This window comes from Trifolium pratense, linkage group LG1 (assembly GCF_020283565.1).
Source record: "Trifolium pratense cultivar HEN17-A07 linkage group LG1, ARS_RC_1.1, whole genome shotgun sequence".
NCBI classification, from domain to species: domain Eukaryota; kingdom Viridiplantae; phylum Streptophyta; class Magnoliopsida; order Fabales; family Fabaceae; genus Trifolium; species Trifolium pratense.
In genome coordinates this window covers 29555146-29573399 of record NC_060059.1, presented here as the reverse complement: position 1 = coordinate 29573399, position 18254 = coordinate 29555146, and the positions used below count along the sequence as shown (strand labels likewise).

Below are 18254 nucleotides of genomic sequence, written 5' to 3'. Positions count from 1 at the left end.
GTGTGGTTGCCAAGATCACTCTTTTCCTTCTTTATCTTTCTCTTCTTCAATGGCAGATCATAATCACAAACATCCCAATGTGTTGTACATGAGCAAGAACTAGGTGTTATTAGGTGACAAACATCATCAGTCACACATGAACAAGACTTATAGTGAGCCATGATTGAGTAATCAGAGGACATGAAACAAAGTTCGTTTATTAGTTTCTTGTTTCTCAAGCAATGTATAGAGAGTGTGAATGAATATGATTAGGGTTGCAACTTGCAAGTGTGAGTTAACAACCCTCCTCACTTTACTTATTATATATAGTAACACTATGTGTTTTAGGTAACTTATATCATATATCTTCTCATTTTTTATTTTTTTTATTTATAAAATTAATACATTATCTTAGTTAGTTTGTTAGTTTTGTTCCTTTCTTTATGGGATGGACTAGTTTTTATGTAATGTAAATAATCATAAAAAAAATTAAATTAATTTTATCGAAAAAAAATATATTAATACATATCTTTGTTAGTTGTTATTTTTGTTCCTTCCTTTATGGGATGGATTCGTTTTTATGTAATCATCAATAGTAAGGCCATATGTCGACTTCACTTTTACTCTCAAAATTTTTATTGATTTTTTAAATGGATTTAATTTGGTATAGATATCACAACAAATATTTATTTCTTTTTATCAAACACATTATTTTCTTTCTATTTAACATATACATATATCTCTCAACAAACTATCAAAGAGATTTAATTTATTTTCTTTTTTATGTTTTTATCTTTTCAAATTTATGTAGTATAAATATCTCAACAAACTAAATATATAATATATTTTGTTTTGTTACATCTTATGTTTAAAATCTATTTTTTTAAAATTGTATAAGAAAAAGAAAAAAGTATAAGGAAAGAAAAAAGTCAAATACAAAATTAAAGTATTTTCGACTAGTAATTTTTTTTAAGGAATTTCTCATTAGTACATCTATATTGAATAACTTGAGTGAATATTTATATTCTTAACCTACCTTTTCCTTTACCATCATGGACAACGCGGAACATGTTCAAATATGTTAGGTTCCAATCAACTCCAACACTAAATTGATTCTTAAATGAATCCAATAATGTAATATATTGAATACTTTTTTTTGCAAAAAAAAAAAATTTAATATATTACATACGCTTTTTATATTAAATACTTAAAAAGCACTGTTTAACATTTTCCATATTTAAATGACATACTTGACGAAAAAAATAAAAAATGACATACTTGAAAAAATATACAAAGGACGAAATCCAAAACTTAAGTTAATGAAACAATTTTTGCTTAAATATACAAAGTATGAATCCTCTCTCATGTAATATTTACAGGAGAGGTTCTGGTAAAAATTCGAGCCCTACATTGTTTTTTTTTTTGCCTTAATCTACATGCCAAAAAGAAAAGGAACATTAAATTTCCCCGGACATAAAGTGGACGGAGGAGAATCTTTTCTCAAATATACATAACGTTGAGTTAATTAAGTTCGCAAGGACCAAATTGAGGTTATTTTTTAATTAAGTCACAAAAAATACAATGGTTTATTATTTTTTTTTGCTTTCGCTTCCAGTTTAATCTGGTTCGGGGACAGTTCTGACATCAAGTGGTTTCAGCCCCCTCGCGAACCGTGGTCCTCCCTACCAAGTTCAACGTCAATCACCACTGAACCAACTAACAATTGGTCAATGGTTTATTATTTTAATTATAAAGAGAGTCTAAATTGACAAAAAAAATTACACCAGAATCAACCGACAGATCTTATCTCAATCCTTATAATATCAGCTTCTAACAAGTGACTACTTAAATCGAAAAAGAGTCATAAAATACAAAGGGTTATTTTATGGCTTGCTTGCGTGTGAGTTGTGTGGATTGAACGAAACCATAGATTGTTTAGAGACTCGGCAAATTCAGTACATCAGATGTTGGACAAGATCAAGTCTTTCTCTTATAGGTGGTTGAAAGCGACGAGTATCACTTTATCTTTGACCTGCCATATGCGGTGGTCTAGTCCTATGCTTTGTTTGAGCTTTGTATAGTTTTATGGTTTTGTTTATTTGTATTCTGCACTCTCTTGTAACTTTCTAGTCTCCCTTGGTACGCCTTGTGCTGAGGAGATTATTTTTTCCTATATATGCATAGCTCATTTTGGTTGTTCAAAAAAAAAAAAAAAGAAGGGTTATTTTTTATATTTTTTGATAAAAAAGAAGGGTTATTTTATCAAAAGCCTATAACAAATGAATGTCACAATCTCAATAAATAAACATCAATGACATGTTTGTATAAAAAGAAACAAATGATGTTAACAAACTCACCTTCCTTTGTTGACTACCGAGACGTGCGTTTGATTCGTAAAACAGTAAGAACTGGACAGAACAGTACATGACAAAACAAGATAATACAGGACAGGACAAACCTGTACCGGAAAGATATAGGACGTTAATATTTTTATATTCGGAAATAAAATGAGTATTTTCGTATTTTTTATAGTTGTACTGTGGACAAAAAGTTGTCCCGTGGTTTGGTGAGGGACAAAAAATCTTGTTTTTGTTCTGTCTCTTGTTACCTAATTTGTCCAGTCCCATAACCAATTTCAAATCAAACAGAGTACAACAAAAGTTGTCCTGTCCAGTCCTCTGTTTTTTAGCAAATTAAACGCATTCTTAGTGTTGCTGCATGTCTACACTACACTATCCTTACTACAATGTCTATTTCAAACTCATAAGTCATAATAACTTTCCCAAAACAGAAAGAACAATAATAAAAGTACTGTGGGAAAATGTGGAAATATAAATGGACAGCCACTATCTTTTTTCAATAAAGATAGTAATAATTAAGGAACAAGAATATGAATAATGAAATTTTGATCTTAAAGATAATAGTAAGTGTTATGAATCATCCATTCTTTGCAACTTTCTAAAGCTCTTCTTTTCCTTCCCACAACAAGTCTACTTCAATCTCCGGTGAGGCAGCGACGAGAACGGCAGTTCATCGATCCCTTGTGAGTAAAACAAACTCTCTTCTCTCTGTTTTTTACTACTTGTTGGTAATGTTTCTTCTCTGTTTCCTCTGTTACTACAAAAGACAAATCTTTTGTTCTTTCCTTTCTCACTTCAACACATAAAATAAAATGTTAAAAATCTCCAATTTAATATTTTTTTTGAGTGAATCTTTTTTCTACTTGTTTCAATAGATCCATTTAATAGAAAATATTTACCAACTTTTTGATAAGAAAATATTAACTAACTTAAATTGGTATTTTTAAACTTAATGAAGGGTTTAGGAAGAAGTAAAAATGTTTATGAAATGTAAAATTTTTATTTATTTTTTGCAAATTATGTGTGATTTGATCATTTATGTAGTTTTATCATATGTAGAATTTTGAGTTTGACAACTTTGTATATATAACCTCTGGATTTTGTAAAAAACATATAATGTATGTGTTGGGGAGTCCAAGGGGAGCTCCAAAGAAACAATGGCCCAATACTCCTGGACCACAAGAGAGGGAGACGCCACATCTCCACCAAAACCTTAAGGCATTAGGTTAATGGGTCACCTCTTTTATAAATCCAACATTTTTTCCATACATAGTCGATGTGAGACTTAACCACTCACACTTGAAAGTTGAAACCCAACATTCTTTTATCATAAATAGTCCAATGAATTTTATATATATTCAACTAATTTGAGCCATTTTTTGTACATTTGTTTTTCCAATAATTTGGACACTTTTGCTATCTAATAATTTGAATATTGGCATTTTTCAGATAACCAAATTATGACTAACACTACCAAGGAGTTCCCTGACTTTTTCATAGTCTTTCTTACTGAAAAGCACACTGAGAGAATGGTATTTTCTTATTCTTGAATAATCTTCCTCCAATATGCATTTGTGTCATATTTACATAATTGTATTTTCTTATTATTGAAAATAACATGTTATTAACTCGTAAGTAAATTGATCTTCATCATTTTATTAATTAATTGCAGCTTATCCCAATTGCTTTTGCGAAGCTAGTGCGTTTAAAAAGAAGGGTAATGCCGTATTTTATCCTCAGAGATCGTAGAGGAAGAGATTGGCATGTCAAAGTACGTCCTATTGGCCGAAAACTTTATTTTGATGATGGTTGGAAGCGATTTGGAGAAGATAATTCTTTAGAGGAGAACGACTTCCTTGTTTTTACACATATTGAAAATAATGTATTCAAGTTCAAAATCTTTGAACTATCATCAATGTGTGAAAAGATAAAGGAAATGGATGTGGAGGAAGAGAATAATATGATGGAGGATCGGGAGGAGGTTGAGCTGGATGACGATGACACCAACGAAGATGATGATGATAATATGATGGCAAAGGAAGAAGAAGACGATGATGAAGAAGCGTACAAAGGATTTGGTAGAAGTGAACATCAACATTGTAGAACCTACAAAGACCGTAAGTTTCGATATCATACTCAGGAAAAAGAAATATTACTTTAATGATCAGTATTTACCTGATGATTTAATTTTGTTTAGGGAGCATTGGGAGCAGTTCTGCAGTTCCAAAACTCGAAGATGATGAAATTGACGCTAAAATGTATATTCGGGAGGGAAGTCCATTCTTCTTTGCAAAACATCAGCTTTACAGACCCAATCAATTGGTACAATTCTAATTCTTTGTCATATATGTTTATAATCTATATACGCATTGTTCTTTTTAACTTGTGAGCATTGTTAGATGAGTAATTAATTCATTTGCTTAAGCCTAGGTTGGATAAATTATTCTTATTTCTTGGCTTTTGCAGCATTTTCCAAAAAGTGTTATTAAGGATTTCTGCTTTTGCTTTTCAAAGCATATCAACCTTGTATGTTGCCACTGCAAGGTATCTTCTGCGCAAAACTGCAGAGACTTATCCCTCAAGTCTTGTACCTTGCATTTTTCACAGTTATGAAGTCATGTCCGCTATTATTGATATGTAGCGTACGTTGTTTTTATTATCACAGGATGTTCAAGCAAATGAAATAGCAGCCTATCATCATGTGTTGCCACAAATGAGCGCAACACATATCGAAAAGAGAGGAGAAATATGTAATTGGAGTGACGGTCGAGTATATGTTAAAGGATGGGCAGATTTTTGCACAATGAGCAATATCACAGAAAATGATCGATGCTTATGCGAAATTGTGTTGCGTGAAGACGGAACAATTGAAATGTTAATGGTACACATTGTTAATGTTGAGTAGGAATGAACCAAGGGGGAAACAACACTAGTGAGTGATTCTTAATTATGTATTCTGCATTTTATTTATATGTACTCTTAATTATGGTAGATCAAGATTGATTATGAGATGTATAAAGTTGTGTATTCCAGAACTTTGGTTTGATTTCTATATGATGTGATAAATGTTTGCAGCTCTATAAATGATTTATTATGTATAAGTTCATCCTCTATGCTCTATACACAACTTCCATATATCTCTTACATCTTTGTGACAATTTAGGAGGAAATTTGCTTTTGAAATTTGATATGTCTCTTATCTTATTGTTGAATTATATTAGATTAGGTTTCAATTTCAATCTTGATTTTGGAGCTAGATCTATATGGGCATATTTTTCATTTGAATACTATTTGTTTTGATTTTTGCTATAGTTAAATTATAATTTTCTAAATAATTCATATTTATATAGGACATCATAGAATAAAATAAATCTATAATCAATGAAGGATAAACGACTTCCACATCAAATAAAACAACGAAAATCTAATATATATATATGTCATATATTTGGCAAACACAATATGCTTTTCACGTATCAAAAGACTACACAAGAAAATGATCGGTAGTTCTACACAACGAAAAATTATAAACTAATTACGGAAAAGTTAAAGCGTCCGTTATCTTTATCCCAATGTAAGCCAATTTGATCTCCTTTCTTTAATTCCCTTCTATGAACAAAATCTTTGACCCATCTCTTATTGAAAACGTGGCTTTGTGCGGAAGTCCATATCTTGAAAACGAGAGAATGAAGAGACTTTGTGTCAACGTCCCATACTTGAACTTCCACTCCTTTTTTCTCAGCAGCTTTAGCACCACCCAACACCACCGGAATCACAAACTCTTGAGTCAATTCTTTCTTCAACATAAGCCTACTCAAAGTGCGACAAACATCGCTCTTTTCAAGCACCTTCTTGATCTCCCATTCATCATCAGCATTACCCGACTTCTTAGTTTCTTGTTTGTTGGCGATTTTTGTGTCTTCATGGCTGGTAGACGAAGAAACATTGTTTTCAATGGAAGAAAAGAGAAAAGAAACGTTGTCGTTGTTGTTGTAGCCGAGATCACTCTTTTCCCTGTTGATCTTTCTCTTTTTCAATGGAAGATCATATTCGCAATAGCTCCAAATTCTTCCCTTGATCTTTCTCTTCTTTATTGGAAGATGATATTCCCAGTCATCCCAATTTCTTTCATCAGCATCATCATTCTTGGTGTGGTTACCAAGATCACTCTTTTCCTTCTTGATCTTTCTCTTCTTCAATGGAAGATCATAATCACAAACATCCCAATTTGTCCCAACAACATCGTCATTGTAGAGCTTGGAGTGTTGTTGTTGTGTTGTACACGAGCAAGAACCAGGTGTTATTAGGTGTAGACCCATGATTGAGTAATCAGAGGACATGAAACAAAGTTCGTTTATTAGTTTCTTGTTTCTCAAGCAATGTATAGAGAGTGTGAATGAATATGATTAGGGTTGCAACTTGCAAGTGTGAGTTAACAACCCTCCTCACTTTACTTATTATATATAGTAACACTATGTGTGTTTTAGTATCATATTTCTTATCTTTTTTAGGTAACATATATCAAATATCTTCTCATAAAAAATAATTTAAATTAATACATTATCTTAGTTAGTTTTTTTGACTAAATTATCTTAGTTAGTTGTTAGTTTTATATCCTTTATTTGTGGGATGGACTCGTTTTTATGTAATGTAATTAATCATAAAAAAAATAAATAAATTAAATCAATACATATCTTTGTTAGTTGTTATTTTTATTCTTTTCTTTATATATATAAAGTAAGGTTTGGACGAACACAAAACTCTTATTCTCGGAATTTCGTACTTTTGTCGGATAAAAAAAAAGTAAGGTTTTTTACTTTTTTATGCCATATGTCGATTTCACCGTTTATTCTATTTTTTAAATGAAGATTTAATTGGTATAGTCGTCTTAAAAAAAAAATAAATTGGTATAGATATCACAACAAATATCTTCTTTCCATTTAGCATATACACTACAAGAATCCTCTGCCTTTCCTACAAAAATTTTTGTGGGAATAGTGCCAATTTTCGTAGGAATTGTAGCATTTCCGACGACATTTCCTACCAACATATTTGTAGGGAAAAAGCTGACTATTCCGACAACATTTCCTACGAACTTTGTAGGAAATGTATTTGTGTCAGGGGACCACTTTCCGTCAGAACATTACCTACGAAATTTGGTAGGAAATGTATTTGGGCAAGGGGACCACTTTTGTCAGAACATTACCTACAAAAATTTGGTAGGAAATGTATTTCGGTTGGAACTTTTCAGTCAGAACATTACCTACAAAAATCTGGTAGGTACTGTATTTAATATTTAAAAAAAAAATAGCTTCAGCTTTTTTTAAATTGAATTAAAATTAGGTTTTAAAAACTGCACCAAAACTAAATTTGAATTTTGCGCCAAATAAATTCAAATTTGGCTCCAAAAATACAAATTTTCAAAAACTGAAAATTCGAACTTTCGCTCTGCTTCATTAAGAAATATTTTGGCGCCCAAAATTTCATTTTGTATAAATCCACTACACAAGGTATCAAATTAATTACAAAGGTCTACATAAGGAGTGAATTGAGCACAAGGTGTGCAAAATCCACTACACAACAAGTCAAATTACAAAGAAACTAAAAATTAAGCCTTTGCACAATACCTAAAAATTAACTCATGAGGGCAGCCAATTACAAACTCAGATTTTCTCTGCTGAAAACTAACTCCAATTCCAATTACTAACAGATACATCAGGAGGAACTAAAGGAGAACTAAAGAGAACAAGCAAGAAGTACAAGCAGAGGAGGGGCTTCACCTTAAGGAGAACTAAAGCACCCACCTCAAAACCAAAAGGGAGGCAGCCTGCCAAACCAGAAAAAAAGAGAAACAAACAGCCCAGCAAAGGAACTAAAAAACAGAAACACGGAAACACGGAAAGCAAAAACAGCGCCCCACTCCAAAACTGAAACACTAACCACTATTGAAACAAATACCGGGCTCTCCACACTCCACTTCCACGAGATAACTTTTACCTCGTCAAAAATATCCACAATCCCTTTAAACCTGAAAATTCATTTATTTTATACCCTCACATAATTCATTATTAAGCCAATTACAAAACCATTGCATCCCAAAACAATATAATCAACCAAAGTAGCAATATACCAAAGTAGCAATATGATACACAACATTTTTTTGAGGTTAAACATAATTCATTAAGAACAAGCTGAAACACAGCCATTAATGTTACACGGAACAGCAAACAACTATAGAAACAGAAAGAGGCCAAATTGTACCCATAATACTATTACCCAAATTCTATTACCTATAATACTAGTCAAAGAGGCCATATTGTGAGCACCAGAATTTGTGTTCTACCAACAAACAAAACATATACATTTGTCAACCTAGTCATTAACTTCCTACAATCCTTGACAATTAAATTAATAGCAGCAAAGCTAGAATTTCTATAAATACAGTTTACCACATTAGCAGCATCAAAATGAATAGAAAGTCTTTAGTGCTTCAGCCAACAAAACCCCAGCGCTTCAGCCATAAGCAGATCAACATAAAGTCTTCTCTTTTGCATGCACTTCAGACTGTTTCGCCATCCGAGTTACGCAAAATCAGTCCCTAAACTGTACAGAGTTGCTGCAACATCAATAAAAAGAGAGAAAATGAGATATGGGAGGCAAAAAGAGTAAGCTTAAAAAATCAAGAGTAATACCTTTGTTATCTAATTTGCGTCTGTGTCCCCATTATTAGAATTAGTTGAGTCCTCGTGAGGATTAGTTTCGTCAATTGGAGCATTCCTGGACGAAGAAGCTAACATTTCCTTTAACGCGCTCATTTCTCTTCTTTGCTCCTCCATCATTTGCTGCATCATTTGATGCCTCTCTTCATCTTGTTGGGCCCGCCTATTTAGCTCCTCTCTTTGTGCCTGCAACTCCTGAGTCAATCTTCGAATTTCTGCTTGCGCCGCAGGGGGCAGTGGTACAAGACGAGACCTTTCTTCAGGTGTAGGAATATGGATAAGGTTTTCATGTCTCACGTTGGGGGCTAACTTCCCAAAACCATATTTGGTCTTCTTCGTCCCGGGTCCAGATACCTCCTGCCAAATATCTCGTCGGATGATGCCGGGTATTTCATCACGGTTGGAATACTCGGTATGTTTTTCCAGAAATTTCTCAATGTAGTCATCATATAACTTCTGCATACATACATAATAAATAATTAATAAAGTCAAATAAAAATTAATGCATAAAACTATTAGAAAATAATTCAAAAAAATATCAAATTACAAGTTCACCTGAGTAGTCTCAGACCGCTGATCCACATAGGCACCCGTGCTCTTTGTGTGAGTATCTTTGTGGATGTCAGGGATGTCTACATTGGAACCCTTCTCTTTTATCTAGTTTTACACACACAACAAAATAATCAATTATAAGGAGTACTAGCATATTATTGGATACAAGAAGATCCAGCACAAAAACAAGGAAAGAAAACGGTACAAATAGAGCCAAACACACGGGAAAACTACTGAATAATCAAAACAAAAACTCAGTCCAAAAGCAGACTGAGTTGCTGCTGCAAAAGCAGAGTTGCTGCTGCAAAAGCAGAGTTGCTGCTGCAAAAGCAGACAAACAGGCCTAATAAAATAACATGAATAGCAGACAATAAACGGTAGCTGCAGCCAGTCGAAAACCACAGTCCAGACAGTAATAACAACATCATTTTGTAAGCTAACAACATAAGTGTGGCAGTAATCAACCTTTGTAAGCTAAGTAACAATAGAGCTTGGAATTAAACAATTTTATAGAACTAAAAACATATAAGACGCTGACAGATCTACATAGCGACATAAATCTACATATATTTCAAAAAATATACAAATTAAATATATTTTTACCAGTTGTTGAGCATGACAATAGACGCTGACAGATCCCTGAGTATGCAAATTGCCCCCTTTGCTTGAGTTTCTGTTACCTTTGTTTGCCTGGGAGCGTTTTTTAAAAGTTGGGTCATTTTCCCAATAAAACAACAGTTTTTGCCAAGCTTCTTCTCCAATCCAATTAGGCCGATATGGATGCTCCGGGGGATCATGCTTTACTTTGTAATTCTCTCTTGCATCAAACAACATGTCCTTCAATCGTTCACCGGCTGTAAAATAAAAATTGTTTTCAACATCTTCACGATGATGAGGCTCCCACGTGCAATTGTTTGAAAGCACCTCAAACATTTCCTCTTTGACCCCTTGTGCTTTAATCAAAGCTGCAAAGGTGGGATAAAAATCTTTGTAGACGGCTTTGATAGCTTTGGTTATATAAAAAGCCACCTCCGTACATGGCTCCAACCTAAACATTTAAATTGTTAATTAAACTATGCATTTTTAAAGAAAATAAATAAATCAAAGTGCGTAGCAATTTTTTTAATACTTACCCATTACCCACAGGGTAGATTAAGATTTTTTTGCCCAAGTATTTAACTTCTGAATTGAATTTTCGTCGTGAACGATGCACGGTGTGATATTGTTCCTCTTCTTGATCTTGTGGCGTGGATTGTTGGGTGGATTGTTGTGGCGTGGATTGTTGTTGTGTGGATTGTTGTGTCGAGGATTGTTGTTGCGTGGATTGTTGTGGCGATGATTGTTGTGGCGATGATTGTTGTGTCGAGGATTGTTGTTGTGTGGATGGTTGTGGCAAGGATTGTTGTGGCTGTTGTTGGTGTTGTTGTTGCGGGGGCCCAAATGTTCCTAGGAAATCCAAAAAACTAGTGTGGTTCTGAAACATAGGGTCTTGTGCATATGGCCGAAATGTAGTCGGCCGAAATGTAGTAGATTGTAATGCCGGTGGAGTGCAACCAGGCTCTTGTACATGGGACTGAAATGTAAGCTGGTATGGTGGATTAAATGTAGCCGGCCGAAATGTAGTGGAACTAGGCTCCCGTGCATATGAATGAAATGTAGGTGGCCTTAATATGGAACCGGGCTCCATGATAACTGCCGACTGATTTCGACGATTATACAAGGCCATTGGGTCAAGATGACTGAGACCTTTTTTTGTTTGCGATGAATGTCACTGTTGCGGACTTGATACCTCGGTGCATTGCAAAATTTACACTCCTCCAACGCGCCATCATTTGTACCGAACTCATTGTCATAAAACAACATGCACCCATTAACACAACAATCAATCTTTTTAACTTGCAACCCTAACTTCGACACCAACCTACTCGCATCGTAATAACTTGTCGGCATGTTGTCTTTTACAGGAGTCGCATCCAACATCATTTTTGAGAAGAACTCCAAGCAATCTTCCGGTACATTCCAATTTGACTTGGCAGCTAAGAGTCTCACACACATGGATAACTTCGAGTCAGACGCCCCTTCATACAACGGTTTGTTTACTTCCTCCATCATTGCATAAAACTTCAGTGCTTTGTTGTTCGGGATTATTTCCTCTTGGCCTCCCCCTTCGTAGGACATGTTCACCCCGAGAGCGTCACCGACCATTTCTTGCATCCGACCAAAATTTCCACACTCCGCTTGCGCTCCACTACTCGACACGTCCGTATTAACATCAAACTCAATATTAATATTCATCGGCTCTCGTTCACCATGATGTTTCCACACATAATAATCATTCATAAAGCCGACCTTCTCTAAATGAGCTTTGACATTTTCTGCGCTCTCAATCGACCCACACATACATTTAATACACGGACATCTTATCCCTCCCTCACTTTTAACAATATCTTGCGACATCGCGTAAGTAACAAATTCTTCAACTCCATCCTTAAAACGCGCTTTAACTATCCTACCACCCGGATATTTTCTATCATACATCCAACTCCGATGAGACATATATTGATCAATCTCCTGCGTATATCATTGACATTAATTCAAAACAATAATGATAATATTTTTTACTAAACATCAAACAATAATGATGATATTTTTTACTAATATTTTTTTTTATCCAAAACTAATATTTTTTAATAATCATAATTTTTTTTACTAAACATCTCCTGCGTATATCATCTCTCACTAATATTTTTTTTTTATCCAAAACTATATATAGTATAATAACATTTATATTAATTTTTTATAATAAAAAAACATTTATATTAATTTTTTTTAACTCCACTTCTTTATCAACTAATATTTTTATGAATAATGATAATATTTTTTTTATCCTAACAATTTCAAATAAATTAGACAAACTAACCTCAAATAATGTAATATGATGACAAAAAGCCACAAAAAGCAACAACAACAGCAGCAACACAACAACAATCACACTACAAAAAAAGAATAAATTAAATTAAGATTAATAAAAATAATATACAACATTATATAATAACTAACTATGTAAATAAAATAAATTGACAAAACATGTACCAAAAAAAAGACAAAACGAACCGTATAATAATCTCATTGCAAAATAGATGTCGGTGCACACAAAATTAGAGAATAGTAGATGGATATAAAATTTAAAGAAAAAAATATGAGATGGAAGTGAAGAAGAAAGAAATGGTGTGTTTGTTGAAATTTGGTGAAGAAGAAAGAAATGCTGTACTGTACTCTCCCGTTGCACAATTCATTCAATATTATTGGTAAAGGGTGGTTGGAGCATCATTGATGATGATTGTGTTACGTTGGAACTTTTTTTTATTTTAAAATAAAACATTTCCGACGAAATGTTGGTAGGAAATGTTCTGCCAATTTAATTTTTTTTTAAAATAAAACATTTCCGACGAAATGTTGGTAGGAAATGTTCTGCCAATTTAATTTCTTTTTAAAATAAAACATTTCCGACGAAATGTTGGTAGGAAATGTTTTTCGATTTTAATTTCTATTTATAATAAAACAATTCCGACGAAAATGTTGGTAGGAAATGTTTTTCGATTTTAATTTCTATTTATAATAAAACAATTCCGACGAAAATGTTGGTAGGAAATGTTTTTCGATTTTAATTTCTATTTATAATAAAACAATTCCGACGAAAATGTTTGTAGGAAACGTTTATTCAACGGTCAAAGACATTTCCTACAAAAATGGTCGTAGGAAACGTTCCTCAAAAGGCGTGCAACTTAAGAAAATGTTCAGAATCGGTACTGTTCACCTACCAATACAATTTTGGTAGGAAATGTTTGTCGGAAATGCAAGGAATTCTTGTAGTGATATCTCTCTCAACAAAATATCAAAGAGATTTAATTTATTTTCTTTTTTACGTTTTTAACTTTTCAAATTTATTTAAGCAGACTATCTTTTTACCGTCGTTAGCGATGACTAACATTTATCTTTGTCGGGGTACGTGTGGGGCACACAAGGTGGGTTCTCCCCTCCCAACCGAATTTTATCAATACGCATGAGAAGAGAATTGAACCCCTGACCACATGCTTAAGGGGACTAAGGTACTGTTTGGCCCATCTTTTATTAGGTGTAGAAGCTATCTTAATCATAAATTTAGAAATAATAACTTTAAAACTAATAACTTTAATCATAAAGTACTTTTTTATAAAAAAAAAAAGTTAAAAGTAATTTTTTTAATTATTATAATAAGGTTAAAAGATATATTTGATAATATATTATAATTTTTCTTAAAATATAAAAGCTGTTTTTTTTTTTCTTACTAGAGTTTTTAAAAAATGTTGTTTGGTCTAGGGGTGCTCAAATCCAAACCAATCCAAATAAAAACCGAGAACCGATCCAAAAAAACCGAAAACCGCAAAAAACCGAAGTTTTTTGGATGTGTTTGGATGTTCTTTTGTGAAAACCGCTGGATCGGATCGGATTTTGGGTTGATTTCTTAAAACCGATCCAAACCGAACCAAACCGCATACATATATTTTAATATTTATTTATCTTTTTATTAGTATAAATATATATATTGCATTAACCTTTTTTTTCATTTTAAATTTTGTTAATACTATATGTTAGTTTAATTTAATCTATTTTTATTTTACTTTTTATATGTTTCGAATATAATTGGTAATTGTCATTCTAAAATATTAATTTTCAATATATTATATGTTATATTTTACATTAAACTTAATATTTATTTTGTCAAAAATGTCAAACTATTATTTTGTAGCGTTTTTTATAATATTTATATTTATTAAAAAAAATTATAATTTATAATTTGGATATCCAAAAACCGATCCAAATTAAACCGCATAATATTGGATCGGATTGGATCGGATTTTTTTTAATTGTCATCCAAAACCGAACCAAACCGCAAATGAATTTATTTTTGGATCGGATGAGTTTTTGCCTCAAAACCGATCCAAACCGAACCGCGAGCACCCCTAGTTTGGTCTAGCTTCTTACTTCTAAGGAAAAAGAAGAGGAAAAAATGTTAGGGCAAACGGTACAGAACCTTTACCACTTGGACCAATTCATTGGTGATATCTCAACAAACTAAATATATTATATTTTTTTCCGGTTATATCTTATGTTTAAAATCTATTTTTTTATAAGAAAATCTAATTTTTTTTAAAATTGTATGAATTATTTGCTTCTTTATATTTTAGCATCATATTCCAATTCGAATTTTAACTATAAATCAACGTGCATTTAATTTTACTGTAAAAAAAAGTGCATTTAAATTTTGTTTCTACTTTTTTTATAATATTGTTTAATTTAATTTTATCACGGTTTATTTCAATAAATTTGTTATTTTTTAATATTTTTCAAGTTTTCAACATATTTTATTTATTGTTTTTATAATGGAGGGTGGTTGTTATCTTCTTCCTTAAGGATCGTCAGAGTGGGAGATCATGGAGGAGATATTTTTCCTCACTTAGCGCCACAATTTTCAGCTGTTGGCGTCTTAACAATTTATCCCGTCCTGCGTTATTCGAAACCGTGGATTGGATCATTATTGGACCACTTCTTATTGGGCCTTAGTAGAATTTTTCTATCCACACCCGGTCCATGTAACATAAATATCTCAACAAAGAAAACAAAATTATATCATAAGTAAAAGAAAAAAAGAATTATATCTTTTTCTTTCTTTTGTTTTTGTTATATCTTATCTGCAAAATCTAATTTTTTAAATTGACAGGTAACTTAATATTTTTTAATACTTATTTTACATGATAATTTTTAAGACTTAAGGAACTAATTGTTGACGTAAAAGTAAAACACAATTTAAAAATGCAATGACAATACAATAATTTAATGTGAATAAAAATTCCAAAATAGCCGCAACAAATATTTAATGACAACTAAAGAATTGAAGGGTAATTTTGGAAAAAAATGTGTATATTATTGACAAATTTCATATAAAAATTATTTTTCTTAATTTTTGTACATTTGTGAAAGAGCTCTTATATATCACGACAGAAAGAGTAATATTTTAGAAAATTTTACTTTCACACTATTCAAAACAAATATCTAACCTACACTTACCTCTAAGAAAAAGTATAAGAGAAGGAAAAAAAAGTCAAATACAAAAAGAACGGTTATTTGAATAACTAATTTTTTACAACTTTTTGACTAATACAATTATTTTAAGGAATTTCCTTATATAAATATCTCAACTCTTGTATCATCAACTTTTAATAAGTGACAGATTTGAATCGGACAAGACTCATGAAATACAAAGGGTTATTTTATCAAAAGTTAACAAAATTAATCGTTAGTTGGTTTAATGGTGATTGATGATGAACTTGGTAGGAAGAACCACAGTTCGATCTCCTGCAACTACGATTGATAGGGAACTGAAATTACTTGATATCAGAACTAACATCCGAATCAGATTAGACAGTCTATTGGACCAGATATTTGAGGTGAAAAGAAAACCTATAACAAATGAATGTCACTATCTCGATAATAAATAAGCATAAATGACATGTTTGTAAGTGTTATGAATCTTCCATTCTTTGGAACTTTCTAAAGCTCTTCTTTTCCTTCCCACAACAAGTCTACTTCAATCTCCGGCGAGGCAGTGACGAGAACGATAGTTCATCGGTCCCTTGTGATCAAAACAAACAAATGTTTCTTCTCTGTTTCCTCTGTTTTCCTCTGTTACTACAAAAGGGATATAACAAATATTTTGTTCTTTCCTTTCTCACTACACTACATAAAATAAATGTTAAAAACTCCAAGTTTTATTTTTCTTTTTCACTGAATTTTTTTCTACTAGTTTCAGTAGATCCATTTAATAGAAAATATTCACTAACTTTTTTATCAGAAAATGTTAACTAACTTAAATTGGTATTTTTAAACTTAATCAGCAAGTTCTCAAAATTTTATGAAGGGTTTAGGAAGAAGTGAAGATGTTCATGATGTTCCACATCAAATAAAACGATGAAAATCTAATATATATGTCATATATTTGGCAAACACTATATGCTTTTCACGTATCAAAAGACTAACACAAAAAAATGATCGGTAGTTCTACAAAACGAAAAATTATAAACTAATTACGGAAAAGTTAAAGCGTCCGTTATCTTGATCCCAATGTAAGCCAATTTGATCTCCTTTCTTTAATTCCCTTCTAAGAACAAAATCTTTGAACCATCTCTTATTGAAAACGTAGCTTTGTGCGGAAGTCCAGATCTTGAAAACGAGAGAATGAAGAGACTTTGTGTCAACGTCCCATACTTTTACTTCCACACCTTTATGCTTGGCAGCTTTAGCACCACCCAACCCCATCGGAATCACAAACTCTTGAGTCAATTCTTTCTTCAACATAAGCCTACTCAAAGCGCGACAAACATCGCTCTTTTCAAGCACCTTCTTCATCTCCCATTCATCATCAACATTACACGTCTTCTTAGTTTCTTGTTTGTTGGCGATTTTTGTGTCGTCGTGGCTGGTAGACGAAGAAACATTGTTTTCGATGGAAGAAAAGATAAAAGAAACGTTGTTGTTGTTGTTGTAGCTGAGATTACTCTTTTCCCTATTGATCTTTCTCTTCTTCAATGGAAGATCATATTCGCAATAGCCCCAAATTATCCCGTTGCCAGGATCACTCTTTTCCTTCTTCAATGGAATATCATAATCGCAAACATCCCAATTTGTCCCAACAACAACATTTTTGGTTTGTTGTTGGGTTTCTTCTTCTTGGCCATGTTTTCGTTTCTTATTGGAGTGTTGTTTTTGTTTTGTATTGGAGCAAGAAGGAAGTGTTAGATGTAGATGACAAACATCATCGGTCAAGCAGGAGGAGGAAGAATTACAGTGAACCATAATTGAATTAATGGAATTAATGGAGCAAGAATAATACGATTAGGGTTGCAAATGTGAGTTAACAAGCCTCCTCACTTTACTTATATATATTATATATAGTAACAAGAAAGATTTCCATATCTTTTCTTTCTTTCTGCCCAATTAATATATCTCACATATCTTTTCTTTCTTTCTTCCCAATTAATATATCTCACATATCTTTTTTTCAGGCAACATATCACCTATCTTCTCATAAAAAAGAATTAGTTACTAGTTTTTTTTTTTTTTTTTTATGGGATGGACTAGTTTTTTATTTTTTTTTCGTATTTAGTTTTTATTTAATTAATTAATAAAAATGTCAATCGAAATAAGACCCACAAATTTAATTACAGTGAACCATAATTGAATTAATGGAATTCTTGTTTCTCAAGTAAAGTATAGAGAGAGCGTATGATATGAATAACAATAATGTTATATGATTACGGTTACAAATGTGAGTTGCCTCCTCACTTTACTTATATAGTAACACTGTGTGTTTTTAATTTTTTTTTTTTACTTTTTCTTTTCTTGCTGCCCAATTAATATATATCACAAAAAATCCATTAATTCGGCCGAAAAATTAATCGAAAACCCAAAAACCGACCCTAAACCCAAAAAATCGGCCGAAAAACCTAAAATCGCGAAAAACCCAAAAATCGACTATAAACCTAAAATCGACCGAAAAACCCAAAAATCAACTTTAAACCCTAATATCGGCCGAAAAATGGGTTTA

At 32.3% G+C, this 18254-nt stretch overlaps 2 protein-coding genes across 2 annotated transcripts; one reads left to right on the top strand and one right to left on the bottom strand.

Moving 5' to 3' along the window:
- Positions 1-2869: 2869 nt before the first annotated feature.
- Positions 2870-5444, top strand: LOC123900273 (B3 domain-containing protein REM20-like). The gene is made up of 6 exons (XM_045951504.1): positions 2870-3022; positions 3789-3871; positions 4012-4456; positions 4537-4661; positions 4806-4883; positions 5005-5444. The coding sequence occupies exons 2-6, from the start codon at positions 3800-3802 to the stop codon at positions 5242-5244; spliced, it is 960 nt and encodes a 319-aa protein (XP_045807460.1). The 5' UTR covers positions 2870-3022; positions 3789-3799; the 3' UTR covers positions 5245-5444.
- A 3137-nt stretch (positions 5445-8581) lies between these two features.
- Positions 8582-12933, bottom strand: LOC123900134. The gene is made up of 7 exons (XM_045951492.1): positions 12725-12933; positions 12531-12603; positions 10744-12181; positions 10214-10658; positions 9614-9715; positions 9032-9514; positions 8582-8955 (listed from the first exon to the last, which is right to left on the bottom strand). The coding sequence occupies exons 3-6, from the start codon at positions 11334-11336 to the stop codon at positions 9041-9043; spliced, it is 1614 nt and encodes a 537-aa protein (XP_045807448.1). The 5' UTR covers positions 11337-12181; positions 12531-12603; positions 12725-12933; the 3' UTR covers positions 8582-8955; positions 9032-9040.
- Between the last annotated feature and the right edge of the window lie 5321 nt (positions 12934-18254).

What these genes read in the sequence shown, in the direction of transcription:
- LOC123900273 (XM_045951504.1), top strand. Translation starts at nt 3,800, where the DNA reads ATGACTAACACTACCAAGGAGTTCCCTGACTTTTTCATAGTCTTTCTT. An exon ending in AAAAGCACACTGAGAGAATG is followed by an intron (nt 3,872 to 4,011) that starts GTATTTTCTTAT and finishes AATTAATTGCAG; the next exon opens with CTTATCCCAATTGCTTTTGC. An exon ending in TTGTATGTTGCCACTGCAAG is followed by an intron (nt 4,884 to 5,004) that starts GTATCTTCTGCG and finishes TTATTATCACAG; the next exon opens with GATGTTCAAGCAAATGAAAT.
- LOC123900134 (XM_045951492.1), bottom strand. Translation starts at nt 11,336, where the DNA reads ATGGCCTTGTATAATCGTCGAAATCAGTCGGCAGTTATCATGGAGCCC. An exon ending in ATCTACCCTGTGGGTAATGG is followed by an intron (nt 10,659 to 10,743) that starts GTAAGTATTAAA and finishes TTAAATGTTTAG; the next exon opens with GTTGGAGCCATGTACGGAGG. An exon ending in AGCGGTCTGAGACTACTCAG is followed by an intron (nt 9,515 to 9,613) that starts GTGAACTTGTAA and finishes GTATGTATGCAG; the next exon opens with AAGTTATATGATGACTACAT.